Source organism: Schistocerca nitens, chromosome 2 (assembly GCF_023898315.1).
Source record: "Schistocerca nitens isolate TAMUIC-IGC-003100 chromosome 2, iqSchNite1.1, whole genome shotgun sequence".
Lineage (NCBI taxonomy): Eukaryota > Metazoa > Arthropoda > Insecta > Orthoptera > Acrididae > Schistocerca > Schistocerca nitens.
The window spans coordinates 578,442,438-578,457,980 of record NC_064615.1 but is presented as its reverse complement, the minus strand read 5'-3'; the positions used below and the strand labels follow the sequence as shown (position 1 = coordinate 578,457,980).

General features: G+C 38.0%; 1 protein-coding gene across 1 annotated transcript in view; it reads right to left on the bottom strand.

Annotated features, from left to right (window-relative positions):
• Positions 1-15,543, bottom strand: part of LOC126236628 (E3 SUMO-protein ligase RanBP2) — a 265,257-nt gene that overhangs the window by 26,695 nt on the left and 223,019 nt on the right. Inside the window, exons 26-27 of the mRNA XM_049946076.1 lie at positions 5,941-6,089; positions 4,493-5,402 (exon numbers count right to left, since the gene is read on the bottom strand). Of these exons, the coding sequence (XP_049802033.1) occupies positions 4,493-5,402; positions 5,941-6,089 (1,059 nt within the window). The remainder of the gene's footprint in view (positions 1-4,492; positions 5,403-5,940; positions 6,090-15,543) is intronic.

The window sequence follows — 15,543 nt, the reverse complement described above, 5'->3', positions numbered from 1 at the left end:
AGAATGTGTGTCTGTAAATTTGTGTAGACGATTGATATGAAAACGAACTTCCAGAATTAATTGAGTTCCTTAGGCTAAATGCAGGGTTATGTTTTAGCAGCATGATGGAGCCCCTGTACATTTTAGTGTCAGGTGACATAATCTGGATCTAACATTCTCTGGAAGATGGCTTAGCAGAAAAGGTCACTTCCTGGCGAACAATGCCTTCAGACTGAAGTTTAACGTATCACTTTGAAGAATGCTTGTGCAACACATCACTTCACCAAACTGATGAATGTTGATCACCATTAAAATATATATATATATATTTTTATAACAAACTGGACATTCTATTGTATGGATGTATGTTTTGTTAATGCACATGTATCACGAGACGAATGGACACAGCATACTTGCAAGCCAGGATGATAAACATTGTACCCCATTTGCGGTACCTGCTGGCTGAGAATGTTATTCCATATCGTAGGTTTCTGCCTTGGAGATACAGCTTACACCATAGAGGAAGAGTGGCATGAAAATGTCTATGGAGCCATGGGGTCAAGAGAAAACACATTATATACATACACTCAACTGGAAAATTAAGACAACGTTTTTGGACTTTGTCCTCATCAATGTTTCTGTGATGCTCTGAATAATGTACTAACTTTGAAACATATAGTTATTGTGAACAAGAGTACAATATAGAAATTATGTAAATGAGAAGCACTGCATTTATTTCGAGAGTTCGATGTTGGAATTTTAACTTCCAGCAGTAACTGCAGCAATTTGAGGAAAGAAGTTTAATCGTAAGAGGTTGATGAGTGTGCTGAAATAATATGATGGGCAAAATTACCATTTTGGAGACTGGCCACAGGGAAGTATATTGGGCCTAGGAAACTGGCCACTTATTTCTTTATTTAAAGCATTACTGGAACATATGTAATTGATGTACCATCTAGATTAATATACACTAAAAAAGGGCCATGCTTCAAGATTTATTTTTCATAATTAGTAAGTTCTTTGACAGATTACTAACTTTAAAAAAATTGACAGGAAATCTAGCTAGCCTCCCAACAGTGAGGTGAGTACTGAGCAATTTCTTGCTCTTGGGCTTCGAAAATTTCTTGCCCCACTCAACAAATTAGACATATTTGTAGCAGAATTACAGCAAACTCCAAAATCTAACGAGTACAAGCATTAAGTTATGTCAATATGATCTTATTGTTTCAGCCATTCACAATAGCGTCTGCTAATGTTTCTTTCGAAATAATTCTAGAAATTTACAACAGGAAACACCACCACTCAAGGGGCAGGTTGCCCCTTGACTGGTTCTCGTACTACCAGAGTCCAGTTTTTGAGTGATAGTTGGCTTGCATGTCGAGAAAATCACGACTGCAACTATAACCAGGTGCAGTCTTTTTCACAAAGTTATGGTATGACCTATGTTTGAGCTGGGTCTCTAAAGTGTTAAATAACAGAATACCTTAGCTCCCGATAAGACTTGACTTCGCTACACAATATCACGGTACAGAACCAGCGGAACATGCCCTGGTTTCTGCCTGTCGGGGATGGTTGAAAGGTGAAGTCTACAATGAGAAAGTAAACACACCACATGTACTGGTCTTCTGGATTATGAATAGTAATGTTTTCCTAAGAGAATGTCAAGACAAACTTAGAACAGCTATACGTGGTGGTGTTGAAAGAATTTTAAAGTGTGCTGAAGTCCAAGGTGAAATATACGATACTAAACTTAGCTTACTTGCCTTTGCTTAACACCTTCAGGGAATATTTGGGTTACATTGTAACAGATCTATCTCTGTAACTAATAAAAGCTGGACACACATTATAAAGGAATTTTTTTTAATATATATGTATACTAACCCCTCCTAAAACATTTACTGTTACCCTGAAACACCTTGTATATGTTGCTTTAGCCTGACAACGCCTTCATGCCAAGAGGCAGCTTATGACCACGACACGGCCTTATATGGGACACTGTGCAGCTGTTGGCAGTCATATTCTACACACACTTCAGCTAGGTGTACACACACACACACACACACACACACACACACACACACACACACACACACTCTTCATCCTCAACTAGAATAAATATAAACTGTAATTGTGGATAATATGTGGTTATAAATATCACAAATTTATTTATTTATCCCTCACAAGAAACTAGGATTTTATTTTTTGAGATATCAAAATAGACTTTTTATAATAATGAATAAAAAGTCAGAAATGTGTAACTTACCATGAACAGCATAGTGAAAAATAGTAGGAAAACATGGACTTGGGCAAAGGAGTGAAAGAGGAAGCTACGTAGTAGAGTTTTACAAAGGCCATTATTTAATCATCACTAACATATGTTTTAAGAAGCATGAAAGAAGGCTGTATATGTGGAACAGACCTGGGGACACTAGAAGGTTTCAGATTGATTATGTAATGCTACAACATATTTCAAAATCAGATTTCAAACTTTAAGAAATTTCTAGTGGCAGAAGTGGACTAACCATAATTTATTGCTTATAAACTATAGATCACATCTGAAGCATTTGCAAAAAGGTAGGAAATGAAGGAGATGCGACCTGGATAAGTTGAAAGAACTAGAGGCTGCTGAAAGTTTCAGGACTAACATTAGGCAACAATTAACTGAAAAAGGGGAAATGAATAGAACAGAAGATAAATGGGTAGCTTTGAGATATGAAATTGTGAAGACAGCAGAGGATCAAATAAGTAAAAAGGCAAGACCTGATAGATATCCTGAGATAACATGAGATATTGAATTTTGACAAGAGAAGATAATAAGAAATGCCACAAACGAAGCAGACAAAGAGGCAGACAGACATCTAGAAGCAAGACTTGATAGAAAATGCAAAATAGCTACACAGGAATGGCTAGAGGGCCAATATAGGGCTGCAGAAATAACATGCATGATTAGGGGAAAGATGGCTGCTGTCTACAGGAAAATTAGAGAGACCTTTGGAGAAAATAGAAGCAGCTGTATGAATATGAAGCACTCAGATGCCAATCGAATATTGAGCAAAGAAGGGAAAGCTGGAAGACAAAAGAAGTATACATGAGAGCTATGCACTTTAAGGCAATGTTATAGAAATACAAGAGGACATAAATGAGGAGAGGAGATATGATACTGCTACAAGAATTTAACAGAGCACTAAAAGACTTAAGTCAAAACAAGGGCCCCAAAGATGACATTATTCCCTAAGAACTACTGATATTCTTGGGAGTGCCAGCCGCCACAACAAAACTATTACACCTCATATTCAAGAGGTATGAGACAGATGAAACACTCTCGGATTTCAAGAACACTTTAATAATTCCAATTCCAAAGAAAGCAGGTAGTGATAGCTGTGGATATTACCTAACTAATAGTTTAATAAACAACAATTTCAAAATATTTATATAAAGTATTTACAGAAGAATGGAAAAACTATTACAAGCTGACCTCAGGGGAGATCAGTTGGGTTCAAGAGAAATTTAGGAATATGTGGGGGAATAACGATTCTACATGTTAACTGAGTAGGTAAGTTGAAGAAAGGCAAACCTACGTTTATAGCATTTGCAAATTGAGAAGAAGCTTTCAAGAATGTTGACTAGACTACAATCTGTAAGTCTGAAGTTATCAGTGACAAAATCCAGGGAGCAGAAGGTAATTTATAATTTGTACAAAAACCATACTGCAGTTCCACGAGTCTAAGGACACGAAAAAAGAAGCAGTAATTGAGAAGGTTGGGAGACAGGGTAGTAATCTACTCCCATGTTATTCAATCTACACATTGAGTTAACAGAAGAGGAAACCAAGGAAAGAATTGGAAAGGGCATTTAAGTTCAGGCAGCAGAAGTAAAAACTTAGAGGTTTACTGTTGACAATGTAATTCTGTCAGAAATGGGAGGGGATTTGGAAGAGCAGTTGAATGGAATGGATAGAGTCTTGAAAACGATGTTGTAAGATGAACAACAATAAAAGTAAAACAAACATTATTGAATGTCATCTAAATAAGGCACTGCTGAGGGTATTAGATCAGGAAGGGAGACACTAAATGTGGTAGGCGAGTTTTGCTATTAGGTTTAGCAAAGGTAACTGTCAATGGCTAAAGTAGAAAGGATATAAAATGCAGTCTGGCAATAGCAAGCAAAGTGTTTTTGGCAAACAGAAACTTTCCAACACTGTATTTAAATTTAAATGTTAGGTGTATTTTCTGGAGATAAAGAAAGGATCGATTGGTAGGACACATACCAAGATATCAGAGAATAATCAGTCTGGTAACAGAAGGAAGTAGGAGGGATAAAAATTGTTAAGTGAGACCTAGGAATGAATGTAATAAGCAGGATCAAATGGATATAGGTTGTGGTTATTATAAAGAGAAGAAGATTGCACAGGATATGCAAAAGTGGAAGTTTCAGCAAATTAGTCTTCAGACTGAAGACGAAACCACCACCACCCCCAATTAATACATGTAACTCAAATAAGAATATTTATTACCTGGTTGCTGTTCCTGTGGCTTTATCTTTGAAGCAAGGTCTGCAAATGTGGTGGTCGACTGCACTGAAGAGAATAGACCTTCAGGCTTCAAATTCTCCTCCAATTGCTTTCCTACTGTTCTGTGTTTTTCATCTGGTTGAAGAATACTGTGTGAAGGTTCCATCATGGTTTTCAAATCTGTGCTTTCAGTGGCTGATGTTCTCAATATACTTTCAGTTTGAAAGGGTGCAGTAAATCCAAATCCTGGTGTCTTTGAAACTTTGGGCTCACAACCAAATTTACTTGTTGGGCCAAAATTGAACATAAGGGGCTGGTCCTGCACAGATTTTGTCTGACTAGATGGAGGGAAAAGAGTAAAGAGTGGGGCATTGGAACAATTTTCTACCTTTTGCCCCTGTGAACCAAACAGTGAAGTTCCAGCAGCTAAATTACTGATCTGTTTTTCACTTTCAGATGAACGTCCTGGAGTTTTTCCAAACTCTGGTGTGGATATAGCAGCTTTCTCTGCAACAGTGTTTGTTGCAACAAGTGACGCCACCCCAAATTTTTTCTCGGCATGCAATGAACCTGTCTGATCAATTGTTATATTTTTTGCATCACCTGCAGCCATTGCAGGACTTGTGAAAACTGCTGCTGTGTTTCGGGAGAACCATGATGGATTGGTTGTTGTAGTAGACTGACCGAAAGTAGGAGTGAAAGAAAATGTCGGAGGCTGCAAAATACCACTGCCCATCTTGGGTTTGATCGGTGTGGTATTAGAAGTAATTTGCTTATTCTTATCCTCTGTATTATCGTCAACTGTACCAGCTGTTTTCTGTCCAAGGGCAGCCAATGAAAAGTCACCTGAACAAATAGGTTTATGTGCAGACGTGTCCACATTTGATGATTCTGCCCCTCTTTCTCCATCTGACTGTAAAAGAAAACAGATGTCAGAAATAGAAAATACAAGAAAACTAATTAACATTAATCGTTTCAAAATGAAGTTAGTCGCCGTGCCATCCGCCTATTTGTCATTTACAATGAATAATATTAGACTAACAGATAAGTAACAAGGAACCTTGAGAAACTTTAGACAGGAGATAAATGAAATAGAAGAACACAACAATTTCCTACTTTTATAATGCTGTCTATTGAAACATAAAGTTCAAAAATGCACACTGTTTTTGGTAGTCAAATGTAGCCTTCTATACCAAGTATAGATAATTTTATTTATCCGACATGATGAAATACATAATGTTCAGAGATTTAAACATTTGCTTCACACACAAAAGGCAGCATTAATGTTTGGTTTCTAGTTATTAGTCTACCACTACTTTCCAATCATTTATCAACTACGCAGATATTTTATGAGAAACTACTGAATTTTACTAACATCGAAGAGTCAGTATGATATTTGTAAGAAATGTAAGCCTTGCTTGTGTCATATTTTGATTAAATTATTCACATACCTCTGAAGCTTCATCATCTTTACAGCCTGGACATCCTGGACAGCCTGGTTTTCTTCGATAAGCATAAAAATTTGAAGGCAACATCAACCTTTCTGCCTCTGCTTTCTCTTGCTCAGTAACTGCTAATTCGTATATCACCTCTGGTGAATCTGAAATGGAAGTATATTATCTCTGTAACATTACACTTCTCATTTGTGTCTAAGCAGTGAATGGATTCTTTGCACAAACAATGAAAGAATTATGGGATTTCTAGAAAAGGCTGCTTACACATTAACTTACACCTGATATGCTCCATAAAACCAATCACATTCTTATAATATCTTTAACATCACATAACAATGCATTTATATCAAACCAATGGATACTCTAACAACATTCCAAGAAACAGAAAACATATCTGCACTAATAGTAATGTAGTGATGGTAATAGCCGTCACTAATACTAAGATTCCACTGTAAATTAAGTTTAGATGTATGTACACTGAAGAGCCAAAGAAACCAGTACACCTGCCTAATATTGTGTAGGGCCCCTGCAAGCACGCAGAAGTATCATAACACGACATGGCATGCACTAGATTAACATGTGAAATAGTGGTCCAGCATTGAAATCTACAGCAATTTGCAGAAGCGTTGCACTTCTGTCACTTTGAACTATTCTCTTCATTAATCAGTGGTCTCATTCTTGCAGGACCTTTTCCCGGCTGCAGCGATGTCAGATTTGATGTTTTACTGGATTCTTGATATTCACAGTACATTCATGAAATGGTTGTATGGGAAAAATCCCCACTTCATTGCTACCTTGGAGATGCTGTGTCCCACCGCTCGTGTGCCGATTACAACGCTACGTTCAAACTCACTTAAATCTTCATAACATGCCACTGTAGCAGCAATAACCGATGTAACAACTGCGCCAAACACACGGGGTCTTATATAGGTGTTGCTGACCTCAGCACCATATTCTGCCTGTTTACATCTCTCTGCATTTGAATACATATGCGTACATCACTTTCCCAGTGTACGTAGTCAAAATAGTGGACAGAGTATCTTTAGTCAAATGCTTAGCTCTGTCTAACACTATTCATTTCTTACACTCCTGACCACCTACATACCAAGCCGTAACGGGAGGTCTGAGTGAGTAAAAGAAATGCTGTCTTCATTCCCAAGTCTTATTTGTATCCGCAAAAATTAAAGTCTTGTAAACCACGGTTGTCCTTTCAGTATACCGAAGCTCTGATGGATGGATTGCACTTTCCTGTATTTTTATCTATTGTAATTTATGTTCCACTAACTACAAATGTAGAACCTAGTCACATTAACACATTTTAACAAAACAAATTTTGCATGTTACTGACACATTCTGTAAGTTACAGATTTTTGACACGCACTGCGTAACATTTGGAAGTCAAATGAACTTGTTACAAGTCGTCACATATTGCATACTGTGAAATTTTTCTGACATAGTTATGTTTATTTAATACACATTAACTCAAAACAACAATACTAAATTACTGTAACATGCTACATTTCTCAATGTAATGTACGCTGCATTGTGTATTTGTTAATACATTTGAGAAATGTTTTGAGATTAGCTAAGCAGTTCCAAACCTTTGAGAGACCATTACTGATGAATAAGAACACACAGAAATCAATATCTTTAACAAGGTTTAGTATCTAACTAAAGTTTAGATTAGAATTTTTTTTAACTTTTCTATTTTTAAAATTACAGGAAAATACACAATATTTCAATAACATTCAACATATAAAATTCACCATTTTTGTAAGTGATATCAAAACAAAACACAATGAAAGTTAATGGGAGGGTTGTTATTGCTTATTTTCATCAATCTATTTTATGAAACTTCCTGGCAGATTAAAACCGAGTGCCCGACCAAGACAAACTCGGGACCTTTGCCCTTTGTAGGCAAGTGCTAGACCGACGGAGCTACCCAAGCATGACACACAACCTATCCTCACAGCTTTACTTCCGCCAGTACTTTTCAAACTCCACATCCTGAAATATTTCTTATATTTCATCTCAGCCAATGCACATTGTAAACTGTGTTCCAAGTTAAACTGGTTCCTTGCTTTTGTTTTTGTCATCACTATAGTAGTAAATTCACTTTCCCTATAAGAAGTGTCCAACTTTTGACCTTTTTTTTTATGATGGATATTTATCACAAATCTTCCTAAAAATTGTTCCTAGTTCTGTTTTAGAGGAATCTACTTTCAGTGTGTATCTTCATTTAGTCCACGAAATTCTGGTCTGACTTCAATGTCACAAGTGAAAATACTCAGATTTCATTTTTAGAAAATTGTTTTAAAATCTAGTTACTTGGCAAGTCTACAGTTCAGGAAAATAACTGACGGAATTTACTAGCAATCATAAGTGCTGACTTATTTCATGTGTGATGAACAATTTTCAATATTTGTGTTAAGTATCACTGACAGTTCTGGGAACATGTAAATGCCTTTAATTTCAGCTGTGTGCTGGGAAAGCTCCTATCTGTGAAGAGAATGAACTTTATGTTTTGCTGTCAAAATATTCACCATATTTCCTTCCAAGTCAAGATTAAGGATATTTATTTCTACAAAGATACCTGCAAGATGTTACAAAAAGGTACGGCCAAACTTTCAGGAAACATTCCTCACACACAAAGAAAGAAAATATGTTATGTGGACATGTGTCCGGAAATGCTTACTTTCCATGTTAGAGCTCATTTTATTACTTCTCTTCAAATCACATTAACCATGGAATGGAAACACACAGCAACAGAACGTACCAGCGTGACTTCAAACACTTTGTTACAGGAAATGTTCAAAATGTCCTCTGATTAGCGAGGATACATGCATCCACCCTCCGTCGCATGGAATCCCTGATGCGCTGATGCAGCCCTGGAGAATGGCGTATCGTATCACAGCCGTCCACAATACGAGCATGAAGAGCACATTTGGTACCACGGTTGTGTAGACAAGAGCTTTCAAATGCCCCCATAAATGGAAGTCAAGAGGGTTCAGGTCAGGAGAGCGCGGAGGCCATGGAATTGGTCCGCCTCTACCAATCCATTGATCACTGAATCTGTTGTTGAGAAGTGTACAAACACTTCGACTGAAATGCGCAGGAGCTCCATCGTGCATGTCAACACAAGCATCGAAGTCAACATTATCTTCCTTCAATTGGGCCAACTGGCGGTGAATCGAGGAAGTAAAGCACATACTGACGAAACTAAAATGAGCTCAAAAGCGTTTCTGGACACATGTCCACATAACATCTTTTCTTTATTTGTGTGTGAGGAATGTTTCCTGAAAGTTTGGCCGTACCTTTTTGTAACACCCTCTGTGTGTGTGTGTGTGTGTGTGTGTGTGTGTGTGTGTGTGTGTGTGTGGTGTGTTTATATATATACCCATCATCCGTTATTTTGCCTTGTAAGTCTTTCTCCTTTTCCGGCCTCACCCTTTCCAGAAATAAAGCAGTTTCTTGTCTAAGCTTGGGCATTCTATGTAACACCTTGCCACATGTTCGCTATCATACTCCCGTGTAGAACAAAACCACATTAATTTGGCTCACACCTCTTTGCACAACTCTCTGAGAACTCGTGTTTGTCGAATTACTTCAAATGAGGTTTACTATCTTCGTTACCTGAGTGAGCACATTCAGAAAATCAAGTGGAAGTGTTTCTGCTGCTAAAGTGAAAAGAAGCATAAACCAATGGCTGAATGTTGCATTTGGAGCAACTTCTTGCATGAATGTGTGGAATGCAGGGTGAACGCCCAACATGGAAGATGTTATCTGTACATATACCTACCAACTTCAACAAGTGCATCTCACTTTCCTCAACAAAATTTTTCAGTAATCGGAAAACTCCTATTCTTCTTTAACACTTGTTATCTTTTACATACTGAACATAAGCAAACAGAAGGGAACAAGATGCAACAACCGTTGCAGTGCACAGAAATGAATTCTTACTTCATTGGGTACCATGACCAAAATACAAAAAGTTATGTCCCCAATAAGACTTCTGATTGTGTTGTTTGAAAGAGATCTTGTTTATCTTTTTCTTCTGTCGCTGTCTAGAAGCAGCATCACTGCATCTAGTAAGCAAGGCTTGATGGCAGCCTCTTCAATTGTAGGATGTTCCTGGTTTTCAACAATTTGAAGAGTGGTTTGGTACGGAGCTCAAATTATATCTTCAGTTGACTTCTTTTTGAAAAAGAAGTACTGTGAAAATTTAAGGCCATTAGTCAAGAATGTAACGCAACTGAATTAATAGCATTTACATTTTGTTACCTATGTTGTGTATGAATTTACTATGAAGCACCTTCAGTAGCCTAAAGTCTCTTCATGTTTACTTGCTGTTTGTGCAATTTATTTAGCTCTCTAAATATCTGGAGTTGTTAGTTTGTGTGTGGTTCACATCACAAATTTACAAACAGTCCATTCTTGCAATCAAGCAGTTCACTGCCAAGCCTAAAGTCTCTTCATGTTTACTTGCTGTTTGTGCAATTTATTTAGCTGCACATTGAAATAATCTCATGATGATCAATATAGTATTGCTATACTTTGTCCACTGCATTTTACCTCATAAACCTGAGGTATGTATTACCTGGAGGAGGACAGAGATGACCTGGTCAGGGTAGTAGCACCATATTTATATCCGAAAAAGACAGGCAGATATTATAAAAGCATATGATGCAGTGTTTTGAAGACTAGAGTGCACTGTGACACAAAGCTGTGAATCAGTCTTACAGCTGCATCTGCATTACCACTTAAAGTCAACAACACCGACTCGAGTCTGATATTGCATCTTCAATCTGGCGCTTGCGGCACAGTATTTTACAGCTGTTTTCAATCCTACCCAAAATTGGTTCTCAAACTCAGTGTTGTGGGACATTGCCAGTGCGGATGCGTGTCATCGACGAACGAATATCGCCCTACACTGCCACGCAGAATACAGTGTACCACATGACTACATCCCAAATGTGTCAAATGGCTTTCTGTTTGCAAGTGTGACGACCCAGTGGATGCCAGTATTCACAGTGCAGCAGTCGATTCTCATTAAGTATGATGTGAACCACACACAAACTAACAACTCCAGATATTTAGAGAGAAAAATGGGAAGTATGGGACCCTATGGACAAAAATCATCACATAAAATAAAGGATGCTTGGCATTGGATCACAAATGGTGTCAGATACGAACTGCTGAAGTAAGAAACAATATGCAAACTTCAATAACAATCACTGAAATTCTGAATATCTCGAATAGATACACCAACTCACAAAGATATTTCCAGTGGCTAGAAAGCACAAAATTATGCCACATTCTCTTCATGAGATACTGCAGATGTACAATTTGTGTCCATTACTGGTGGTTCAGAGACAACTGATAACCAGTCTTCGAATGACATTTGCCAAAAATTTACAAACAGTCCATTCTTGCAATCAAGCAGTTCACTGCCAAGATTATTTTTGCTGTACATTTCCCAATTTAACACTTGCATTTCTTGATTTGCTCCAGCTGCAACCCTGCAAGAACTCCGATTGGAACCAATATGCGTTAAGTGCAAAAATCTGTCAGGTGCGCAGCAGTCCTCACCATAAGTGAGAGTGCCTATGTTCTCCGTTTCCTCTGAAGTACCAAGAACTGGCAGAATGTGATAGGTGCCAAGCGCTCAGTGTGACCACGCCTTAATGTGTTCAGATATTACCTGTGTGGACACACTAAAATTGTACTTAAGATTGGCTAACTAATCTCCTCTTGGTGAAGAGAGAGAGAGAGGTCTATTATCATAATAAATTATTTCAAAATTTTCACTATCTTTCATATGCATCAATGTGTAACTTAGAAGTGCACCAACAAAAAGCAGCAGCATTGTTCAGAAGCAATAAGGAATTCATGAGCTGCTTAAAGAATGAAACAGACATGGGCAAGACCCGTTAAAATGAAACTGAAGGATGGAATGCAATCCATATACTCTTTGCCAATGAATACAGAATCTATTTTGGATGACTTCAACAGTTGGTTTGGGGGGGGGGGGGGGGGGGGGGCTGGAAAAAAAGGACAATAATTCCAGAGTGACAAATTCTGCTTGCTTCAGATTAACAGTGTCATTTTTCATCTTCAATCAACATGCAGTGTGGTACTTAATTTCATGGTAATGTAGTAAATATGACCAATAACAAGACAACAGCAACTTCTTTATCAAGCTGTGATATTAGTGCGTAACATGCAAAAGAATCAAATACTTTTACTGAATAGTTTCCCAGCAATCGTTTGAGAATGACTGTTGTTAATTTTTCATGCAAAAACTGAAACTTTTTAAAAACCAAATTCAGCAAGGGCTGCAGCTTTGCTTCATTCATATTAAGATTTTTTTCAGGAACATAGCAGACCTTTGTATTTTCAGATTTGTGCTTTCCCTGAATCCAACCACAGATGCAAGAGCAATTCTTTGTGTGGTAAGAGAAAAATTTGGCAACAGTCTGTGACAAAGAATTGCAGGCGAAAATAATCGGCGCATATCAAAGCCACCATCAACATTGAGCAAGTCAAGTTTTTAACATCATAGCGTGGTACAATTTTTCTGAAAGTGTAAAACAGTATCAAGCAAATCAGGCATTCTGAACAGGTATTTGAACACAGACCAATGTGAGAGAAGAACACAACCTACATCACAGGCAGATCATCACTCTGTTTTCACTACAGAGTTGGGAGGCGCCAAACTAGATTTCAATTGAGGCCCATATTTGGTGTGTTTTATATTATAACCTTCTTCCTATGTACGAGGTGCGGCTAGAAAAAAACCGGACTGATGCTGGAAAAAAAAATTTATTTACAATTATTTACAATTTCATGTTATCTCCTTCAATGTACTCTCCTCCTCGGTCTCTACACCGCTCCATACGAATTTTCCACTGTTCATAGCAATGCTGCAGATCATTTTCGGTAAGTCCATACATTACTTCCGTCGCTTTCTCTTTTACTGCTTCAACAGTCTCAAATCTAGTTCCTTTCAAAGCTGACTTGACTTTAGGGAAAAGAAAAAAGTCACAGGGGGCCAAATCAGGTGAGTAGGGTGGATGATCTAAGACGGGAATGTTGTGTTTTGCCAAAAACGTCTTCACTGACAACGCACTGTGAGCTGGGGCATTGTCTTGGTGAAGGATCCATGACTTTTTTTTCTCCACAAATCGTTCCGTTTTCTCCGTACTCGCTCACGTAGGGTAGCCAGGATGCTAATGTAGTAATGCTGATTCACTGTTTGTCCCTCTGGTACCCAATCAATGTGCACAATCCCTTTGATGTAAAAAAAAAAAAAAAAAAAAAAAACAATCATCATTGCCTTGAATTTCGATTTTGACATTCGTGCCTTTTTTTGTCGTGGAGAACCAGGAGTTTTCCAATGCATCGATTGGCGTTTAGTTTCGGGATCGTAAGTAAAAAACCACGATTCATCGCAAGTAATAACATTTTGTAAGAAGGTGGGATCACTTTCAATGTTTTCCAGGACGTCAGAACAAATCATTCTTCGGCGTTCCTTCTGTTCAATTGTGAGACACTTTGGAACCATTTTTGAACACACTTTGTTCATGTTGAAACTTTCATGAAGAATCTGCCTAACACTTTCCTTGTCAACTCCTGTTAACTCAGACACTGCTCTGATTGTTAAACGGCGATCTTGTCGAACAAGTTTACCGATTTTTTCAATGTTTCCATCAGTTTTTGCTGACAATGGTCTGCCAGTGCGAGTGTCATCACTGGTGTCTTCGCGGCCATCTTTAAATCATTTAAACCACTCAAACACTTGTGTTCGCGATAAACAATCTTCGCCGTACACTTGTTGTAACATTACAAACATTTCACTTGCAGATTTTCCTAGTTTGAAACAAAATTTGATGTTAACACGCTGTTCTTTCTGTACACTCAACATTTTCCGACGCACAGACAAAACGTCAACTACTTAAAACAGACGACACGGGCAGACTGAGTGCAGGAGGCAGATTAAACTCTAGCAGTAGGTGGAGCGAGAGTCACGTGACAGGCCACGCGACTTTCAGCCTTATTGCATTCGTTTTATTGTTTCACCAGTACTAGTCCGGTTTTTTTCTAGCCACACCTCGTATATATGTAACTTCAATGCATTTCAAAGCTCACTGTAGATCCCAAAAATGCATTGTTATTGGTACGATTTGTTATAAAATAATGGGAAATGTTACATTGGTAGATTGTTATATAATTTGTGTGTCACCAAAGTATTTCATTTCAAGGCAACAGAACATTGAAAATTCATCAGAAATGTGTTGTTGTTGGTACAACTGTTGTAATTAAGCATCTTTTAATAACCTATCACTGATTAAAGTCTTTGGAAGATGGTAAAATACAAAACATGGTCTTACGTTATGGGAAGTTCAGCGCATCATAGTGGGTAGAGGCATCGAAATGCAGAATTACAAATTGATGTATCACTAATTCCAAATATTTCTTATGCACCTTCACATTTTCCAAAAGATTGTGCAGCTTATATATTTATTTAATAGAGGTATGTTCTGTAATATTCAATGTTATGTAAAAGTAAGTGTGGTCTCTCTGAAGAGTGAGTCAGATTGGTTTTATATGCAAGAGAGCTTGCACTATTTGCAAGGAGTCTGCTCATCAATAGGAACAGTGATCAAGAAAGAATGACTCCATGGCTTTACTGAAAGTAAGTATGATGAAACACTGTGAAAGACTATTGTAAATTTGTATGGCACTATTTGTAATGGAGCTTTCCTAAATTGATGTCCTGAGTTGCAGACAGGCACAATGAAAATATTGCTAAATGTAAAGGCCTTCTTTGGAAATAGAAAAGACACACACACACACACACACACACACACACACACACACAGCCATTATTTGCGGCTGCTGTGGCCCGAGACAGTGGCATATGAAGTGTGCAAGTGCAGAGTGGGAGGGACAGAGACAGGCGGGAAGGGGGTTTGTGTGTGTGTGTGTGTGTGTGTGTGTGTGTGTGTGTGTGTGTGTGTGTGTGTGTGTGTGTGATATCCTCAAGCTCACATTGCAGGAAGATGACAAGGAACTTGGGTGCACCCTTGTGAAAGGAATTATGCTGCCCATTGTCTCCAGATAGCTGTATTGAGGATTATAACCACTGTCTTCCCAAATGTAAGTCCAATATGTTAATCACTGCTCTACTTTGGTTGATGATTGTGTTTGAGTCACCTGGCATTTCAGAAATAAAGGCATGGTGATCTAGCGTCAATTGAAGGGGAGAAGGCAGCTGCCATGCACATTTAGCCTACACAAGTACAATAACTTCATCAACTGACATTTAACCTTATTAGAACACAAAATTAACGCTGTGGAAGCAACACTAAGGGGTAAAATGTTTGTAGAGTTTTTTATGTAGTTTTAAGTCTTGCACTAGACAGGATACCTGAGCAGTAGGCATAGCTGTAGCACTCTGAACTGTTGTCAAGGAAAGAATCACACAGAGAAACAGTTGTGGTGCCACTTCAGTTAGCTATCTCACCATCTTTGCGTTATCACTTTCAACCATTTTGAAATTTTTATATTCATTACTATTGTTTATAAAATTGACAACAA